The 20903-nt window shown below is 51.9% G+C and overlaps 1 protein-coding gene across 1 annotated transcript; it reads right to left on the bottom strand.

Moving 5' to 3' along the window:
• Nucleotides 1-9813: 9813 nt before the first annotated feature.
• Nucleotides 9814-20682, bottom strand: BORCS8 (BLOC-1 related complex subunit 8). The gene is made up of 6 exons (XM_016210776.2): nt 20602-20682; nt 17383-17495; nt 16820-16884; nt 12551-12661; nt 11076-11150; nt 9814-10745 (listed from the first exon to the last, which is right to left on the bottom strand). The coding sequence occupies exons 1-5, from the start codon at nt 20636-20638 to the stop codon at nt 11117-11119; spliced, it is 360 nt and encodes a 119-aa protein (XP_016066262.1). The 5' UTR covers nt 20639-20682; the 3' UTR covers nt 9814-10745; nt 11076-11116.
• Nucleotides 20683-20903: the final 221 nt, after the last annotated feature.

Below are 20903 nucleotides of genomic sequence, written 5' to 3' on the forward strand. Positions count from 1 at the left end.
AGGGTTCTAATCCTGGCTCCACCACACACTCATTGCCTGAAGTGCTCTGAGACTCAGTTTTCCTGTTTGTACAATGGGCCCCTGTGAGTTCCCTCTGCACTCCTCCCCCTTGTTCCTCCTGTTGGGGAGGTCTTAAGTACCGGCAAATTCCCAGACCACCTCTGTCTTTCCAGGCACCTGACACACCAACCCCAGACAGCCCTTCTACTTTCCCAAAGCCTAGGCTGTGGCCACCCCTGGAATGCTTGGGTCTGAGGAGACATCCTTCAAGGCTGGACAGAAACCGCTGTTTCTGGAAGCACCAGTTTCCCCAGGCAGGATCCATCTCTCCCTGCAGCACTTGGCCCTACTGGATATTTTTTATGCTTCTTTGTTGCTTTCTTTGATAATCATGTTCCCCCATGAGGATGTCTACCCTGTGAGGGGAAGAATGGCCTCCTTAGCACCTGGCACACAGTAGGCCCCCAGTCAACCTTCCTAAATGAATGAACAAACAACGGCTTAACAAATGGAAGAACCACTGGCAACTGGTTCACTTTTCTTTTAAACACCTTGTGACCCACAAAACACATTTGAGGCTCACATCTGTCTCACAGGCTGCCAATTTGAAACCCCTGCTCTAAAGAGCCAACAGCACAACAGCCAACTGGATAGTGTTTGTGCTCCTCTCAGGCCAAGGGACTGATCCTCTGAAGGTCCCACTGCCACATCGGAACCATGTCCTGAGGATGTGCAGGTCCTACCTGGCACATGCTCATCTGCCACAGAGGCCAGTTACTCTGTCACAGACAATGCAAACAGAGGTCCACTGCCTCATCCAATCTCTCGAGAGACAGGATCCTGACTCCTGGGGTCAGAGAGACTCTACATTCAGGGCCCAACCCTACTGTCCAAGGCAGATTGGAGCCCAGGGCTAACCAAGGCCCCCAGCAAGGTCCTGGAAGCCACAGTGCAGCTGCAGGAATGGCCCAAGGTTTCCCTCTTTGTTCCAGAGAAAGATCTCCCTGTGGGGCCCCAGAAAGTCATCCCCAGAGGCCCAGGGCTCCCTGCTTGGGAAATTAGCACATCTGTCAGTGCTGGGCAGAAGGGACTTGGCCCACGGCCCCATAGACCCAAGACACAGTCAGCAGAGACTCCAAGTCAGGGCTTTCAGGCATCCCTGGTCCCCCCTCTATTCCCCCAGAAAAGTCTGGGAGCTCACCAGGTACCAGGGACACAGGGGCAGGGAGAGAACAGACCCAGACTGGTCTCCCCCATTGCCTAGTCTTGTGGGGGAGGTAACAACAGACATAACTGTCAGGAACCGAGGCCTTCAAGGAAGAAATTCAACAGGGGTAGGCAGTGGGGTGTGTTGTAGAAGGAGCTGCTTTGAACAGAGGGGCCAGAGGGCTTTTCTGAAAAGTGTGCCTCAAGGATGAGAGGACACCAGCCATGTGGGGACGTGGGGGAGAGGCTGCCTGATGGAAGGAATGGTAGATGCAAAGGCCCTGAGGCGGGAACATGCTGGGCAGATTCCAGACACAGGAGAAGGCCAGTGTGGCTGGGACAGAGTGCGTGAGGGGCAGATGGAGACCAAGGATGGCAGAGAGGCTGCTAGAGGCCTGGGGGATCAGGGTCAGAGGGTAGACGATAGAGCAATGAGGAGCTATAAAGGGCACATGAGCAGGGGAGGGCTGTGGTTTGATTCAGGATTTTCAGCAGAACCAGAGGCTGCAGTGGGGAGAAATCTTGTCTGGGCAAGAGGTTGGGACAGCATCCATCAGGAGGCAGTGGGGGTTGTAGGTATGGAAAGTGGACAAGGTAGTCCTGTGCCCATAGCAGTGGCTCCTTATTCCAACCAGCCTCACTCAATTGCTCCCTTCCAAGGTCCCCACCTCGACCTTAGGTGAACTTGAGCCTAGAGAACAGAACAGGGAAGCCAATGGACCTGAGGCCTCCTTGGCCCCTGACGGAGGGTGAGGTGCGATGGACCTGGATAGGGCTTATAGGCACCTCTGCTTGGTCACAGTTCGGATGGCACCTCAGGCCTGGGCCCACGCGTCACCTCATTTACACACAGGACCCACCTGACCCACAGACAGCCCGGTGAAGCAGAGACAGCTGCCCTATTTTACACAGGATAAAGTGGGCTTCTTCCCAGGGCCACACATCAAGAACCCCTAGATCCCTACTCAAGCCCGGGTTTGTACCCCAGGGTGGTCCTGTGACCACCCAGTCTGGGAAGTGGGCCTGGGCACCGCTGTGGTGCAAGACATTTGTTCCTGAGCCTAAGGGTGACGGGACAATGTCACAAGCACCCATGATATATGCCCAGAGAGACTCTTGGGGGATCAGAAATGGGACCCAACCTCTGTGTGTACCCCATGGGTACTTCGGGGCCAGGACTGGGGTGAGCTCTCTCACTCCAAATGATAACCCAAAAGATATACGATAAATTCTTTCTAAAAAATGACATCTGTCTCCAGGTGCATGTGCCTCAAATCTTCCAGAAGGCCAAATCTCCAACATGTCTACATTCATTGCATCTGAGTTGGGGTAATAAATGATTTTAATTCCCTTTCTCCTCTTAATTTGCATTTTCCAGATGTCTGCTTGGTTGGGTAATGATTTAATGAAATAAATCATTAGGTGGAGATGGGAAGTAAGATGGAGCTCATTTTGCTCAGGTCACAGGGGTGGCCACAGAGCTCAGAGAGGGGCAGCAACCTGCCTGAGGCCATACAGAGAGCTGGAGCCCCTGGCTTTTGTTCTCTCAGAGGGCTGGGGGGCCATCGTGTGCTCCATCCTTTCTCTGAGGTGCCTGGGTGTCTGTACCTGGCCTCAGTCTTCTCTCCTGCAAAGTGGGACTTCAGGCCAGGTAATCAGCTTCCAGGTCTTGTGAGACCCCAGGGCCCTAAATATCCAGAAATTTCATTCCCTGGAAGGCAAGACTCACTCCTCAGCTCAGACAGGTGGCGTGAGGCAGGCATGGCACAGGAGAATGTGAGGCTGACTTCAAACTCCACACACCCGTCCTTCCAAGTCTAAAGACTTTTATGAACCTAGTTCTTTCACCCCGAGAGTTCTTGTACCCGGATGCCAAAGGTCCAGAGTTCCTGACATTCCCAATGAGGCTTTCTCACTCATGCTAGGCAGGAGGCCTCAGCTATTTCTGACTTCTCAGGTCTATAGCTGGGGTCTGGGGGTGGCCAGGGACCGCAGTCGCTGACCAACATCTGCAACCCTGGACTCTGAGAAAGACGGAGAGAGGGAACCATGACTGTGAAAGTAACAGCCACCAGTTTGTCATGTGCTCAGTATTGTCCCTGTACCCATGTACCAGATGGGGACACGGGGGCACAGGGAAGGTGGTAGCCCCCCTTCAAGGCAACTGTGACCTACCACCCAAGGGCTCCATACCCACCACATGGGTACCCCGTGGGCCCAACAGAGGCCCCACATTTGTTGCATGAGGCATAGACACCACCATGCAGGTGAGGGTCATAACAGTCACAGGCACAGAGATTGTCACGCCACATGGGGGTCTGAGGCCGTGACACATGAGGGTACACCCACAGCAGGAAGGCACAGGGTTATGCACAGAAGCCTCAAGGGTATGAAGAGGGGTGTACTTCAGGAGAGGAGGACACTACAGCCCACAGACCAGACACACAGCTCACAGACACACAACAGGGTCTCGTGGCACCACAACTTTGGACACACAACTCCTCCCCAGCTGACATCAAAACCCTCCGACACACACCCCTTGGACACACAGCCTCTCAGAAACACAACCCTAGGACTCACAGCCCCTCTGATACAACCTGCCCCTCAGGCTCACACCTCTCGGACTCACGCCTCTTGTACAGACACTCCTCAGATACACAACCCTAGGATTCACACCCCCTCGAATTCACACCCCTCAGACCCACACCCCTCGGACTCACACCCTTTGGATACACAACCCCTCGGACTCACAATCCTAGGACTCACCTCGTAGACACACCACTTTCCAAGCACAGCAGCACACTCAGACCTTCAAACCCAGCCCAGCCCACAGGTGACATTCAAAGGACACCACAAGAGCCCCGTCCTGACAAGCCTCCTGCCGACGCACACGCACCTGCTCCGCCTGGACCGTCGGACGCGCGCGGATCTGCAGCGGCGGCACAGAGTGCCCGGCCTCCGGCGCCACAGGTGCCTTCAGAGCCTGCGGCCCCGCCCCGGGAGCTGATTGGGTGGGGCGTACATTTGCATAGAGGGCGGGGACTTGGGTATGGCCCCGCCTCGGGATTTCGGGGACTAGGGCTCACACTGGGGAAGACACTGAAGATGCGTGTGGTGAGGGAGAGGGACAGGGGGAGGGGAAGGGGTTGGATTAGACCCGCTAGGCTTTCCCCGCTCTCACTGCCCTCTCCGACCTTACTGTGACCCTCACCCTAATCTGGATTGTCTCTAATCACCACCAGCCTCAACACAGGACTTCCTCCATCCTGAGCGAAGTGCAACTCTGTCCCTGATGGTCCCAGAGACCGAACTTTTCTCAAAGCCAACACTGACTCTTGCTCTCACCCAAATGGAGGGACTGCAGAAAGAGGCTCCGGTGTCACCTGTGTGACCCCTCCCATCTACAGGAGAGTGACAGATCCCCTAGGCTGCTGGGTGCCCTTCTCTACTTCAAAAGTCAGCTGACGGGGGCGGGGGAGGGGGGGGGCGGGGGAGGGGCGGGGGAGGGGGGGGGGGCGGGGGAGGGGCGGGGGAGGGGGGGGGGAGGGAGGCGGACGACGGACGACGACACGGCTTCCGAGACTGGGCTCCAGCCCAGACCTCTAAATCCACATCTTCCCTGGGATCCCAGCACCACCCAGCACTGGGCCAGGCCCAGAGGGGTGTCAGAGGAAGGTTGGTGAGTGAATCAAGGTGAAAAGAATTACAAGATAATGTTGGACTAGGTGATCCTGAAGAAGCCCCCAGTCTGAAGGAGGCAGAGCAGCCACCACACACTCCTCCAGCACCACCCCTCCCTTGGGATCAGGATGTCAGGAAGCGCTTCCCAGAAGAGGGGACATTTTTATACTGGACCTTGAAGCCTGAGTAGGAGCTTGCCACTGGAAGAAGAGTTTTCCAAGATGAAACAGCCCTTGCAAAGGTGCAGAGGAAGAGTAGTGTTCTTTGGTGGGAGAAATGAGGAAGATGAAGCCAGAGCAGGAGTAGATGGGATTGGGAGCCCAAGGAGCAGTTGGAGATGGAGAGGAGGTGGTCAATTTGGGGCAGATGAAGTGGGGTACAGGGAGATTACATGGCTGTCTGGTGTCCACCTTCTCAGAAGACAACAGGAGGTGGCTGCAAGCCTGGACTCAAGGGTGAGAATGTGGAAATATCAAGTGTGGAGGACACTAAGGCAAGGGACAGGCTTGTGCTTCTTCCTTACCTCAGTTTACCCATCTGTGACATGGGCAGTTTGGATTCCTAGCCTGAGCACATACTCCTCTTTGGACATAAAGACTAGGTTTCAGCCCATCCAGCGTGGCTCAGTGGTTGAGCATTGACCCACGATCCAGGAGATCTCGGTTCAATTCCCCCATCAGGACATATGCTCCAGTTGTGAGCTTGATCCCCAGCAGGGGGGCATGCAGGAGGCAGCCAATCAATGACTCTCATTATTGATGTTTCTCTCTCTCTCTCCCTCTCCCTTCCTCTCTCTCTGAAATCAATTTAAAAAAACAAACTAGGGTTCACACTGTATCATAAGGTAGGGGTCAGGGGTCCTGCCTCTCCCACCCCTGCCACCATTGCCCCTCAGTGTCCAATGCAAGACACTCAGGTATCCCAAGAACACACCAGGGCCCATGCCAATCTGGGGGCTTCTGCCTCGACTCCAAGATACAGAACAAGGCTTGGGGAGCGTGGAGGTGGCTGGGGAGCCCAGGCCCCCCAAGGGCCACTCTGTTTACCTGCTGCGGCCTGCTATCTCTGATGCAACAGGCAGGCTCTGGTTACATAAGGGCAGCAGCTGGAGCAGCTCTGGGAGCAGCTGTGGGTGGTGGGAAGAGCAGGCCTGAGCTGAGCTGGCTGGGGCTGCCCCCTGTACACCCACCCGACTCCTGCCCCCTCCCACCATTGGGGTGCCCTCCTATGCTCCTGCCCCTCCATTTCATCTTCTATCATTCACATCCTATTTCCTATAACAGCCCCTCATTTTTTTCCTTGCCCCTGTTCCTATCCTACACTCTCCCCATCACTGGCTGTGTCACTCTTTGTGGGCCCCTATCTCCCATTGGAACAGTCAAAATTCTCAACCTCAGTCTTTTCAGATGACACCTTAGTTACTGGAGTAAGATGTTGGAGGGTAGAGGGGTGGGTTGGGACTAGAAAGGGTTGGAGAGGGCCAAAGGTGAGGGATCTGGGAAGGGGCCCTGAAGATGGGGGAGATAGGGGTGGGGTGGTGGCGAGGTGGAAAAGCTGCTTCCTCCAAGTCCCCTTTTTCCAGGTCCTCTCCCACTATGTCAGCAGGGGAAGGCTTGAAGGACTCTTCATGGCAAGGGCAGTGTGGTCCAGCAGGTAGAGCCTCAGGTTAAAGAATCCTGGGTCCCCATCCCAGCTCCAATGCCCACTCACTGTGTGACTTCAGGCCAGTCACTTTGCCACTTTGAGCCCATTTGATCACATGAAAAGTGGGGACAATAGCAGCTTCTCTTTTGGGGGGCCTTTTAAGGTCCACCTTCAATGCCCCTTCCTTCAAAAGCCTTCTATATCCTCCTCCCATTCGAGGTTCTTCTACCCCCACCCCTCCTTCCAGGCCAGCACTGACCCGGGGGGTTTGGAGATGTCTGTGTCCAGCTCTGTTTCCCCCAGCCTAGGGATTCCTTGGGACCAGGCCCAGTGTGTGTCAGCACCACAGGGGCATCTCCACTGGTTTCTTGCACAACCAGAGAGCCCAGGAGAGGGTATGAATGGCGGAGGGGCATGAGACCAAGTTTGGGGCATCCAGAGGCCTCACTGGGGGATATGACAGGGCTAGGAGGGGACTTCCCAGGGGCAGGACCCTCAGAGCAGAGCTGAAATAAAACCATGACTTGGACCAGGGGATGACAAAAACCAAACTCAAGTCTGACTTCCACCTTGACCACTGCGGACCAACCGGGGGCCTTGCTGCCCTCTTGGGCCTCCTTTTCCCCCATCTGCAGATCTGAAGGAGCTTTGGGTGGGCTGGGAGGGGTCAGTGGAGAAGCCACACTCTGCCAGGGCTGGGATCCCTTCCAGATCACCCTCACCCTCATGAGTACTGGACCCTTGCCCCAAGGCACGGGGAGCTCACTGCCTTTCTCCCAGCTGCCCACCTATCTCTGGGGCTCTGCTAGGAGCAAGCAAGTCCTACTGAGCTTGAATGCCACACCCTGAGGAGGGAGCACCAGCAGCGTGTGACCAGGAACGCCTGGGGACAGATGCAAGATCCTGCTGAGTAGTCCAGCCTCAAGGAGCCTTAGATTGCTCTCTGAAAAATGGAACTGAGGACATACAGGGTGAAAAAGAGCTAAGGGTTACAATGCTCCTACTGCAATCAGCCAGGACTGAGGACAATGATCAGTTAGAGGCCGAGTGCCCAGCCAAGCCTTTGCCTCTTGCGCCCCCTGGCTGCCTGCTGTGATGGCCCGTTCTTAGGGTGTGAAGGGAGAGATGGCCAGGCAAATGAGATGCAAATCACCAGCCCCCACTTCTTCCCCTGAGGTCCCTTGGGCTCCAGTGTGGGGGGTCTGATAGCCCAGAGTCCTGCATAGACCTCTTTGTGAGAACTATTAGTTTCTGGCTGAGGTTGCATCCAGGGGCTGTGGGTGGCAGAGAGCCTTGGAAAAGTCTGGGGCACCCCATAGTTGCCCCCTACTACCTCACAGTGCCCTTGGGATATGTGCAGTTACCTCGCTTAGCTGCCTTCGTGTCCCCCAGGTCTGAGCCATGGAGCCAGGGCTGACCTGTCTTGCTCACCAGGGCATCCCCTGGGCAGGCAAGGCTTGACGCACAGAGGAGAGTCAATATTTGCTGGATAAATAATTGCATGGTGGACAGGTAGGAGAGACAGACAATTAGAGGTACTTTGAGAGCAGGTAAGAAGACTCTGGGGGTCACACACCAGTCACACACCAGAGCCTCAATAACATGGACCTGAGGTCCCTCTCTCCCCTCAAACTGAGCTGGGGTGGTGGGGAGGCTGAGGCATAGAGGCCCCACACTACACCTTAGGAGGAGAACGAGAGGACTGACTCCCATTTCCTGGCAGTGAGAGGTGGTACTTCCTTGACACCTCCTGTGTCCTTAAACCCTCTCCCAGGCCCTCAGGCTCAACAGCCCTGACATCACACCAGGACCCTCTGTTGCCCCTAGGTTGCCCCTGGCCGTTGCCACCCTTCTTTCCCAACCACCCACAGTGCCAAGGGAAATATGGGGGGGGGGGTCCTCCCAGAGCAGTGGGTCTGGGACCCCAAACCACTGCATTCTGATCTTCCTGATACATTTTGCTGGATACTCTGTTGATACACAGCTGGCCTTGAAGGTGTTCAGACTATAGGACATGACCTCCCAGGCCTAGAATTCAAAGGGATCAATGTAGGCTCTTCTGCAGCTAGCAGAAAGACTCAAAGCAATTTTGGCAAATACAGTAATTTAGGGACTAGTGTTAGGTACAGCTGGATTTGGGGTCCCATGGTGGGCTCTCCATATCACCTAAGCCTGGGGGGGTGTTTCTGCTTGAGGCAGAATGCAGGCCAGGCAAGCTAGTACATGAATGTCCACCTCAGCCTGTATAGAAGGTCCAGTCCAGCTTTCCTTGTCCAGATGGAGAAAGGGAGGACCAGAGGCGGCCAGTTCGAGGCCCCATGTGACACAGCATGTCAGAGGCAAGGCTGGGACCAAACCAGGCAGGGTTTGCTCTCCTCTAACTGTGTGACCTTGCACAAGTCACATCACCTCTCAGAGCCTTTTTTCCCATCTGTATTTGAGGGTGATACCTGTCTATAGGGCTATCTGAGGATGAAAGATGACCATAGCAAAGCCCTCAGCACAGCATGATCAATGGGGATTAACACAGTGGCAGTTATCGGTCCAAGGGAACATGGCTGGTATCGGGTAGGAGTCTAGGGGCAGCAAAGCCTTGTCTCAGGACATTTACAGCTGGCCTGAACGCTAGAGGCAGGAGCAGGAAAACTGAGCGGACCACACCTGCTTAGTCTTTCATCCCTGCCAGGTCCCACAAGGTTGTGTCCAAGGGCCCAGCTCTGGCCAGGCTGGGGGATGAGGGACAAGGGATGAAGGTCAAGGCAAGGAGGCCTGAGAGGCCCCAGGGCTTCAGGGTTACCCCAATGAGGCAGGAGCCTGATGGGGCTGGGGGAAGAGATGAAACCTGGGGTGGGGGTGGGTTGGAGGTCTGGGTGTGACTGTACCTCACCCATCGGGGCCTCAGTTTCCTCTTCTGTAAAATGAGGCTGTATGTAGGACCCTGGAAGAGGCAGGTGGAGAAAGAGGCTGGGGGAGGCTGAGACATGACCCCCTGAAAGTCACCAATGACCCCAGGGGGAAGCAATTGGGTGGGGGAGTAGGAATGGAGGCTCTGAGAGAGGAAGTGGGATAGCAGTTCTGGGGAACAAAGCAGGGCCTGTTGGGACAAGGGCTGGATCGGGAGGAGCATAGAGCATTTTGCTCAGCAGGGGTACAGCAGTGGAAGGACAGCAGATTGCGGAGGATGTGGGTAGTGCAGCAGGGCAGTGTCCTTGAAGTATAAGGGTGGCAGGAACCAGGGCACAGGGGATGGGACAGGTAGACATTTCAGCAGCCCCTCCCAGATGTCTTCCAAGTGATCCCAGAGCCTGTGGGATTGCTCACCGCTCCCAGGCCCAGGGCTAAGCCTGATACTTAGCAGGTACCCAGTAAGTGCTCTCTGACCGCACATGTGTGAACTCTGCTGCCTCTTGGTTCTCGGGGCTGCCGCTCAAGGGCCTGTGGGGTCCCTGTCCATGCATCCACAACCCTCAGAGAGGGCCTCCATGGTACAGAGTACCATCATAATAGATGGGCAGGGGCTCTGAGAGCTACACAAGCCTGCTGCTCAGTACCTTGGGCACCTCTGATTGGCCAGGGTCTGTCCTGCATGGGAACAAAATAATACACCAGGCCTTTCTAGGTGCCACACTCTCCTCAGACGATCAACTACACCTCCCAGTGTTGATGCCTTGCTTCAGTTCTCTCCCATCCAGTTTTTGGCCTGGCCACATGGCTGGCCTTGACCAATGGGACACCCACAAATGTGAAGCAAGTAGAGGCGAAATGAGCCCATGTGCACTGGGGCTTCCCTCTTGGTGACCAGCCACCAGACGCCCAAGCCAGCCTGCTGGAGTGGGCACGTGGAGGTTGAGAACTGGACCCCTTGCAGCCAACAGCACCAGTGAAGAGTCAGATGTGTAAGCCATCTCTGACTGCTGGCCCCACGGAGCTCCAACAGTGCCACACAAATGGCCCCCAGCTGAGCCCAGCCCAAATCACAAAATCATAAGCAATCAGATTGGTGCTGTAAGCCACTGTGTTTTGGACTAGTCTCTCATGCAGCAGTTGACTGCTACACTACACATCACCGAATGCAGCAGCACTCTCTGCCACCTGATGAGTGACTTCCACAGAAGGGAAAAGCAGAGACCAGAGAGGGAGGACTTGCTCAGGGTCACATAGCAGGTGGAACGAGGAGTCCAGAGTTGTGTGGTAACTGCCATGCCGGGCCCTGTCTGAGAGAAGGTGTGTAAGTAGAGCAAGCAGCTGGCATTTGGCAGGGGAGGGAAATGTGGGATCTCCTCTGTTCTGGAGGGGTCCTTGGGATCAGGAAAGGGTTTATGGCCTGAATAAGGGGCAGGAAGATGGCAGAGAACGCACTAGGAAGATGGGCTGACAATGACCCTGAGCAGGAGTCATTGTCAGCCCCTCCCCCCTCCCCCTCCTGACCAAACCATCCTACAAGCCTGAGTGGTTAGATGGTAGGTCACTTCTTGGACAACAAAAGGGTGGGTTAGTTCAGAGCATGGAGCGCAGGAAGGCTCCTGGCCTCACTAAGCACTGACCTGTTTGGAGGGGCCAAAGCACCTCCAAGTGTCTTCCGGGATCAGGCTGAGGAGGGCAGGGGCAACTCCTCCGGGCTGGAATAAAACACGTGCAGTACTCATGAGGCCAAAGTCAGAGGCCATGAAGCTGAGGTCAGAGGCCAGCAGGCCTGATCAGCTAGGCTGGAGTGTGCATGGGGTCATCCTCCCAAGACCCCTGGCCTGAACCTTCAGAGCGTCCTAGGTAAAAATGGGACCAGCCGCCCACTTCAGAGGTCATGGCTGGGCCTCATGGATGTCTGGGTACTTCAAACCCACAAGGCTTGCACAGAGAGGTGTTAGCAGCAGTTTGAGGCTTTCAGAAAAGCACTTTGCATTTTCATAACAGCAGGGAGAAGCAGGGCATTTGAAAGCACTTAGGAAACCATGAGTTCAAAGTAAAAGCTTGGCTTTTGAGGCCCTACTGAGTGCAGGGAGCTGTGCAAGGCACTTTACAGTCAACTCTAGTGAGGGCTGTCACCAACCTGCAGCAGAACAGGCAAAGCTGGACAGTTATTTAATTCAAATAAACCCAGATAAACCCTCATAGGGAAGATTGCTGCACATCCATTTTACACATTCACATTTTATTTTATGATTCTCATGTCTTAGGTTCTCCGACACAGCAACACAAAGGTTTTCTTCTTTCTAAATACCTGGTGGGGTTTGGGCAGGCCAAAACCCCGAACTGCAGGAGCCAGACACATCTCAAAGTTACAGCTTATAGCATGTGTATGTGTATGTTCAAACGTACATATATTAAGTTATAATAAAAACATGAACAAAAAGAACATCCCCAAAAACTCTCTCCCCAGTGTGCAAGGACTGTAAGTGCTTTTCATTTTTAGACCATCTGGTCTTCAGCTCAAAGCCTCCTCTAGCTCTGGGTGCTCTCCCTGCTTGCTGCCTACCTCCCTGACCCCATCTCCCCCTCACTCACCTGCTCCAGCCACACCCACCCTCTAGATTTTCCTCCAACACACCTAGTTCCCCAGTCCCAGGGCCTTTGTCCTCACCACTGTCCTGCCTGGAAAATGATCCCAAGTCATTTCAGTCAGCAATTCTTTCAGGCCTCCGCTCACACTTCCTCTGACTTATCAGAGAGGACCCATATTCCCTTTTTCCCTTTGCACATGTCTGAAATGCTCTAGTCTGTTCCGTGTGTACCTGGTTGCTTTGTGTCTCTCTGTGAGACCACAAGCATGCCTGTCCTGGTCACCTCTCTGTCCCCAACACGCAGCCCAGGACTAGGCACACAGCAGAGCTCAGGATCGGGGTACTGAGTCACTGAACTCTCCTGCCACAGACACCAAAGGACAAGAGGAAGCGACCAGACATTGTGAGATGAGGAAAGGGGGCTGTCCAAGCAGCGATAAGCGGCAGTTCCTGGCCGAGTAGCAAAGGTCCTTACAGCAAGGAGGCTGAGAGCAGCAGGGGCAGGTGGTCCTGGGAGCTACCTGTGGCCCTGGGTGGCAGTGTTCATGTGGTCCCGGATGCTGATGGCCTGTTTGAGGAGGCCCTCCACACTGCGGAAGTAAACGCTGCTGTCGACAAGGTTCTTCACAGCACTATAATGGGAGGATAAACAGTAGGCACTGCCCTGCCTCGCCCACCAGCTGGAGCTCAGCAGGTACCTGGGGGACTCTATGGGCCTCTCTGAGGGCTCATCAGGAGCTCAAAGTTTAGATTTCCCCGCCAAGCCTAGAGGACATTATGACAGTCCCTGCTGACAGGCCATCTAATGTTCTAAAGGAGCTAAAAGCATGTAAAGGTGGCCTTGAAAATATCTCGCTTTCCTCTTAGATAACCTATTCCTGCCTCCAAAGGAGGTTTATCAACTCAACTGAACAGCTCTGGAGGTGAGTGTAAACTGAACCGGGATAACTTCTTATCAGTTAGGGGGCACTGCTCAAAGGTGCACTCAGCTCTGGAATTGGTACCACACTGTTGAATATCTAATGAAAATGTCCTTTCTACCCAGATGGTGTGGTGCAGTGGATTGAGCTTTGAATTCTGAACCAAGAGTTCACTAATTTGATTCCAGGTCAGGGCACATGCCAGGGTTGCCAGCTCAATCCCCAGTAGGGGGCATGCAGGAGGCAGCTGATTGATGTTTCTCTCATCCATGATTCTCTCTCTATCCTTCTCCCATTCTCTCTTTCTAGAATCAATAAAGCACATTTAAAAAAGAAAAGAAAACGTCCTTTCCGATGGCAGTGCAGGAAAACATTTACCAAGACATGAGGGGCCTTGCTAATGCCAGAAAGTCACCTGTGCAACATCTGCAGTAAAAATAAAAGTGTCGCCCGGCCAGCATAGCTCAGTGGTTGAGCATTGACCTATAATCCAGATCACAGCTCGAATCCTGGTCAGGGCACATGCCCGGGTTATGGGCTCGATCCCCAGTTGGGGGTGTGCAGGAGGCAGCCGATCAATGACTCTCATTATTGATGTTTCTTTCTCTCTCTTCCTCTCCCTTCCTCTCTCTGAAATCAATAAAGATATATTTTAAATAAATAAATAAAAGTGTCATGTTTTTTTGTTTGTTACTTGTCACCTGAGGATATTTTTTCCAGATTTTTAGAGAGAGCGGAAGGGAGGGAAAGAGGGGAAAGAGAGACTGAGAAACACAGATGTGAGAGAGACACATCAATCAGTTGCCTCCTGCACTCACCCCAACCAGGGCTGGGGATCAAACCGGCAACCCTTCAGCGATGGGCTGATGCCCCAACCACTGAGCAACACCAGCCAGGGCTAAAAGTGTTGTTTTAAAGTCCTTCGGTTAAAGAAAAAAAAATATCTCTTCCATTTATTATCAGTCAGAGACCTGCTTGAATATGGCCATGAGATCAAAGGGAGGAGCGTTCACTGTTAACTTATTTTACGCTACCAAGTGCAGTCAGCTTTTCTAGCATTTGATTGCCCAACTTTATTAAAAAACTCAATAAAACAAGAAAAAGAAAAAGAAATGAAAAAAGAGAAAACAACGTCATTAATGTAAGCTCACTATTGAATAGTTTACTCCAATTTAACATCTTTCAATTTTACACCAACCATTAACACGGCATAAAGCACTTTGAACAACTAAAAGCCAAGGGCTTGCCCTGGCCGGTGTGGCTCAGTTGGTGGAACATCATCCCATGCACTGAAAGGTTGCCAGTCTGATTCCTCGTCAGGGCACATGCTCAGATTGCAGGTTTTATCCCTGGTCAGGGTGCATACAGGAGGCAACTGATCAATGTTTCTCTCTCACATCAGTGTTTCTCTCTGTATCTCTCCCTCTCCTTTCCCCCTCTCTCTGAAATCAATAAAAACATATATATATTTATTTAAATATATCTTTATTGATTTCGAGAGGAAGGGAGAGGGAGAGAGAGAGATAGAAACATCAATGATGAGAGAGTCATTGATCGGCTGCCTCCTGCACACCCCTGACTGGGGATTGAGCCCACAACCCAGGCACGTGCCCTGACCAGGAATCGAACTGCCATCTCCTGGATCCTAGGTCAATGATTAACTACTTAGCCACGCCAAGCTGGGCTAAAAACATATTTTTAACAATAAAAAATAAGAGCTAATGGCTCTCTCATGTCCATAAAGGAAACATGTTCTTTTAGCATTAGAGAAATTCACATCTCACCACAGAGAAGCACTCAGAGATCAGGGTACACTGGCTTCCAGCCTAGTCTAACATGGTCCAGTGGAACTTTCTGGAACATGAGAGACACTTTTTTATCCACTGAGGTAATTGCTCAGCACTTGAAATATAGCTAGAGAGACTGAGGAGCTGAATCTTTCATTTTATTTTATTTCATTTATTTTATTTTATTGTTAAATGTTTTTCTTGATTTTAGAGAGAGAGGAAGGGAGAGGGACAGAGATAGAAACATTAATGATGAGAGAGTCATTGATCGGCTGACTCCTGCATGCCCCCCACTGGGGATCGAGCCTGCAACCCGGGCATGTGCCCTGACCGGGAATCAAACCAGGATTTCCTGGATCATAGGTCGACGACACTCAACCACTGAGCCATACTGCTGGACATTTTATTTCATTTCAATGCATTAAAATTTAAGTGTGCAGCCCTGGTAGCCCAGGTTCCTGAGCTGGATGGTGCAGTTAGAGGAACCAGGAAAAAGTAAAGACTTTGACACAGTCTTCCTTTAGCCTGGGCCTTGCTGACGAGGTCATGGCTGTCTGGGAGCTGTTGGGCAGCCTGAAAGAGAAACTCCTATTTCTTTTCTACTCTTCCCCGAGCTAAGGAGGGTGTTTGTGACTGCCATCCTCAGGAAGACGCCATTTGTCCAAGTCACCCCGTCCCAGTGGAGGGGCTAGGGCTGTTGATGGCAGAACACTCAGCTCAGTGGCCCCGGCAGCAGACTTCCTGTCAAGGAACCTTCACCCACACGACAGAAACAGGCAAGCAAACCCCACAGTGCCACAGATGAGAAGTGTTAGGAGTGTCCAGCCTCCACCAAATGACCCACAGGCCATGCCAGGTGCAAATGGTACCTATAAATAAAGGGGCCAAACTCCTGAGGCAAATGGAACAAGCCAGGGCTTTAAATACAGTTCAGGGCACCAAAAGAAGTGCAGGAGAAAATGCCGGCAAAGCTGCCATATTGCAAAGAAAAACCAACTACTATTTTTCGCCCTCAGGCATCTTCCCACTGGGGGGGGGGAGGGGAAATCTGAAGATTTAAAGAAAATTAAACAAAAAACAAATGGAACACCCACATTCACAGCAGTGTTATTCACAATAGATAAAACATGGAAGCAACCCAGCCCTGGCCAGTGTGGCTCAGTTGTTTGGAGCTTCATCCCTTACACCAAAAGGTCGTACGTGGGTTCGATTCCCTATGGGGGAACATGCCCAGGTTGCAGGATTTGGTCCCCATTGGGGTGTGTATCAGAGGCAACCAATCGTTGTATGTTTCCCTCTCTCTTGCACTGGTGTTTCTTTCCCTCTTTCCCTTCCTCTCTCTAAAATCAATAAACATATCCTCAGGTAAAGATTAAAAAAAAGAAAAAAAGAAAACAAACCACGGAAGCAACCCAAATGCCCAAAGACAAATGAATGGATAAACAAAATGTGGAATTTTACTCAGTCTTAAAGATTAAAGAGAAAGAAAATTCCAACACGTACTATAACATGGATGAACCTTGAGGTCATTATGCTAAATGAAAGCAGACACAAAAAGACAAATACTGTGTGATCCCACTCATGTGAGGTCCCCAAAGTAGTCAAATTATAGTAACAGAAAGTAGAATGGTGGGTGCCAGGGGCCGGGGGAGCAGGAATGGGGAGTTAGTGTTTAAGGGAGACAGAGTTTCAGTTATGCAAGATGAAAAGTTCTGGAGATAGAGGGTCGTGATGGTTGTACAACAATGTGAATGTACTTAATGCCACTGAACTATATACTTAAAAGTGGTTAAGATGATAAATTTGATGTTTCCCAGGTACACTCTCTTATGACAGATGGGGAGGAGATCAGAGCTGGGGAGAAGTCTGCCCACAGAGAAGCTGAGAAAATAGTGAGACGCGCAGGCCTGGGCTAGAATCTACTGTGTGGCCAGGTAAATTGAGATCCACATGCCTCCTCACTCAGGTAGGCTTGGCAAGACAGGGCTCACAGGGAAGCTGGCTGGGATGCTCCTGAATGCCCAGGAGTTGACCACAGGGCATAGTTGGGTGACCCTGGCAATGGGGAGGCTGTAGTGCTCACCTGCAGGCGTACTCCACTGTGTAGATGGCTCCCTGGCTCTGCTCCTCCCACCGCTGCATGTCGGCCTGCATGGGGGGTGGTGGTGGTGAGGGGTGGCTGTTAGGTGGAGGTTGGGGGGAGGCTGCCATCTCTATCATCCCAGCTCTCTGGGATGGAGCACCCAATAACTGTGGCTGCAGAAAGTGGCCCCCTCCAGCCCCCAATCTTTCTTCCTACAACTCCCCACCTTCACGACTCCAGGCTTTCTGTGAACACCTGGCTACTATGTCTTGGGGCCTTTGCATTAACTGTTCCCTCTCCCTGGCATGTTCTTCCCTCCAGTCTTCACACAGTTGCCTCCTTCTAACCATATAGGTCACAACTAATCTAGGCCTGCTGCTCCTTCTTCCAAATCTGTCCTATATCTGTCCACCCACAGCCCCAACCTGGCTCAGTGACCACATGCCTCCTTGCTTATGTCCCAGCTTTGATTCTTAACCCAACAGCCCCTGCTCTACCAGCAGGCCTCAGCTCAAGATGTGTAGACCCTGTGGAGTTTGGTGGCAGGGGTGCATGGGACTCACCTTATGCTGGGCCAGTTCTGGCAGAGAGCGGCGCACGTGCTCCTGGAGCCGGTAGAGGGCCACAGATGGCTCATTGGCCAGGACGTAGACGCTCTCAGTGAACTTGTCTGTGACTGGGTCCAAGATTGACAGTGGAAGTCCAAGATTGATAAGGGAAGAAGGTCCACAGACACAAAGAGACAAAACATAAGATTCCTGATTGCTCAACCTATGAGTCTAACCAGAGCTGTGAAGAGTATCTGGTGTCCCTCCAGCAGCTGGGTCACCTGTGGCCCAGGTGATACGTTGAAGGAGATGGTCACAGAAGGCCTCATTCATACTATCAATGCATCCAGTGAACTCATGATCTGTCCCCTCCCAATCTCACTTGTAGTGGACATTACTGCTGCCCACTCGGATCCCCTCACATTCTTTTTACCCCAGTGAATAAATCTGAGATTCATCCTTGAAGGATCCATTAGTTACTGGATCTGGAAGTGCCTGAAAGTTGATTTATATCCCTGGGTGGCCCTCAGCCATGACTGACCATCGTGGCATATGAAAGTCTGTGTCCCTTGCTGTGTGTTGGGACAATTGGGAAGAATGATTCGCCTCCACTAAACCCCCTTGCCAAATGAGGCTAAGGCCTCCCTCTGAGGGATTTTTGCTCCTTGCTCAGGCTCTTCCCCAGCCCAGTTCTGTTCCCCCTCTAGTCTGTGGGGCTCTCCTGGTAAGTTAATTACATACAAATCCTCATCCCAGGGTCTGCATTCCCAGCCAGCTGGTCGTCCATGCCATCCGAGGCTAGATCCTTCTAGTTCTGCTACAAAACAAAGCCCAACCTCACCCATGCTTACCACTTCACTGACCCCACCACTGGTCCTGGTATGGCCATCTCCTACCTGGATGCCAGACTCAGCCCCTCTTGGTCTCCCTGCTTCCCCTCCTGCCAATAATCCCATCTCCACACAACAGATGGAGTGAACTCCTAATGAACACATCAAATACATCCCTCCCTTGCTTCGAACCCTCCCACTGCTCCCATCAGCCAGAGAATAAAATCTGCTTTTCTCACCATGGCCCCTAAGGTCCTGTGTGTTCTGCCTGCTGTTGACCTCCCTGTCCGCTTTGCCTTCCACCTAGGCACAATGGCCTCCTGGCTGTTACTTGGACATTCCCAGCACTGTCCAAAAGAATTTTCTGAGATGACTGAAAGGTTCTATAACCTATACTGTCCAATAAGGTAGCCACTAGCCACAGGTGGCTACTGAGCACTTGAAATGTGACCAGTGTGACTGAGACACTGAATTTTTAACTTTACCTAATGTTAATTAACTTAAATACCCATAAATACTGTGACCAGTAGCTACTGTATTACAGCAAAGCTCTGAACACTTTGCCGCCTCAGGGCCTTTGTATCTGTCCTTCCTGCCACTGATACACCCCATCCCCACCCTTGGCTTCATCCCTCCTGTCTCAGCCAAAATGTCACCTCCTAGGCAAAGAATTCCCTAATCACCTAATCAGATGTCCCTCATTCTCAACCTGAGCACCTTGTTCATTTCTCTTATATTTAAATTCTTGTTCTTTACTAGGTTACATGTGTAATGACAAAAAAAAGACCTTTCTTTTTCTTTGCTGTAGCCTTCCACAATTTATGAGAAGCACATGGTAATTAAACTCCAAGGTTGTTGGCTCCTCTAATTCAGTCTCTCTTCAAACTGCTAGATGAGATAAGGTACTCTCCAGGCTACATTCTTGCATCCCCCCTGCTCTGCTGTTTTTACAGCTCAAGGATAATTAGCACCAAGGAGTCTCTAGTTAATAGAAAGTTCCCTTTCCCCTTTGAACAAGCCCCTTTTCAACTCTCCATAACTTTTGCTCTAAGCATGTTTTAAGACTTGGGAAAAGTACTGATAAGACATCTGCCAGACTGTCTCCTGGAAAGTGATCAAAGTATAACTTTTCAAGACAACTTCCCTGGTATCTGCTCACCTTCAACACACAACCCAAACCCCTCCCTTCCTTGTCACCTAGCAACAGCACCTGCTTAAAAGAGCAGGCCGGCCCTTTATTGATTAGCATGCACCAGCCATTTCCCTTCTGGAGGAAAGTAAGATAAACTCCCTCTTTGCAACTCTCACTCCTCTCCATTGTGAAATCCTTCAAGGCCCGCATCACTGGCCAAAACCATAACAACATGTTTACAGAAAAAAATTAAAGCTTGGCTTCTTGAAGGCAGGGGTTTCTCTGAGCCTGTTTCCTCATCTGTAAAAATGCAATGATAACAGTACCCACTCTCGAGGTTTGTTACGGAGATGAACCCTACACTACTGCCCAGGGCAGTGTGGTTGGCAAGAGAGAGAACTCTGGCGTGTCTGGGAGTCAAGGGAGGTTGTGCATGAGTCTGTCCAGTGTGAATCAGTGCAGCTCATGGGCCCAGCCTGCAACTTTCAAACTGTATAGATTATAGAACCTTTTACCCTCTCAGGCCTTCTCCTTTCAAAAATGAGCATGTAATAGTTTACACCTCAGTGTTATTACAAAAGATGTGGAAAATGTATTTGTGCCACTCTAGCAAGTTTGGCTCAGTGGTTAGAGCACTGGACTGAAGGGTGTCGAGTTCCATTCCAATCAAGGGCGGGTACCTCGGTTTCAGGCTCCATCCAGGCCCCAGTCCTGCGAATTCGGGAGGCAACCAATAGATGTCTCTCTCACATCAATGTTTATGTTTCTCTCTTTCTCCCTCCCTCCCTCCCTCCCTCTCCCCCCCCCTTCCACTCTCTCTGAAAAGCAATAGAAAAAATATCCTAGGGTAAGGATTAAAAAAAAAAAAAAAAGCAAGCTTGTGGCATTTTGTAATTTGTAACTATGTGATTTATAAATATTTGGTAAGTCAATGTAAACATACACAAATGGTTAACTCTATAAAGCAACAATATGCACGATTGCCATGCCCCAAGCTTTCTTCCAGTGAATTACAAGTATCAGGTCACTGAGTTCTCACAAGCCTGTGAAGGGAGAGGGGAGACTATACTGATGACAAAACCGAGGCACGGGCGCTTTAAAGGTTTCAAAAATAGTTAGAGGCGGAACCAGGATTCTATAGCAGTTCAATCTCTGCCCCTCAAGCTTCCTCCCTGTCTTTGCCCCCTCCCTCCCTCCGTCAGGTTGCCCCTCCGTCAGGTTGCCCCTCCGCGAGTTCTTGGGCTCTTCGTCCAGCCGGGGGCCTCGCATTACCTTTCTTCCCTTTGAGCTGCATCTCCGGTTCCTCCATAGCGACAGCGGCCCTTGAAACCTGAGAACCGGAACCGGAAGTCTGGAGGTGGTGACAGTTCCCTAAACCTTCCCCTGAGATACCGCACTTGGCGCTGTCACAATTCCAGCGCCCATTGGCCTGCCCTCTCCGTTTTTCCGTCTCTACTTAGAGTGAGAGAGTGGGGAAGGGGGCACATCGGGAAGCAGGTGAGGAGGGGGCAAAGACCCCATGAAGCTCCAGGAGGGACATCGAGGAGGGGAGGGGCAAGGGCGCCTTCCCTTCC

The sequence above is a fragment of the Miniopterus natalensis genome, chromosome 4, assembly GCF_054644295.1.
Source record: "Miniopterus natalensis isolate mMinNat1 chromosome 4, mMinNat1.hap1, whole genome shotgun sequence".
Classification (NCBI taxonomy): domain Eukaryota; kingdom Metazoa; phylum Chordata; class Mammalia; order Chiroptera; family Miniopteridae; genus Miniopterus; species Miniopterus natalensis.

What these genes read in the sequence shown, in the direction of transcription:
- BORCS8 (XM_016210776.2), bottom strand. Translation starts at nt 20,638, where the DNA reads ATGGAGGAACCGGAGATGCAGCTCAAAGGGAAGAAAG. An exon ending in ACAGTGGAGTACGCCTGCAG is followed by an intron (nt 12,662 to 16,819) that starts GTGAGCACTACA and finishes CTCCCATTATAG; the next exon opens with TGCTGTGAAGAACCTTGTCG. An exon ending in ACTGCCACCCAGGGCCACAG is followed by an intron (nt 11,151 to 12,550) that starts GTAGCTCCCAGG and finishes GTTTTATTCCAG; the next exon opens with CCCGGAGGAGTTGCCCCTGC.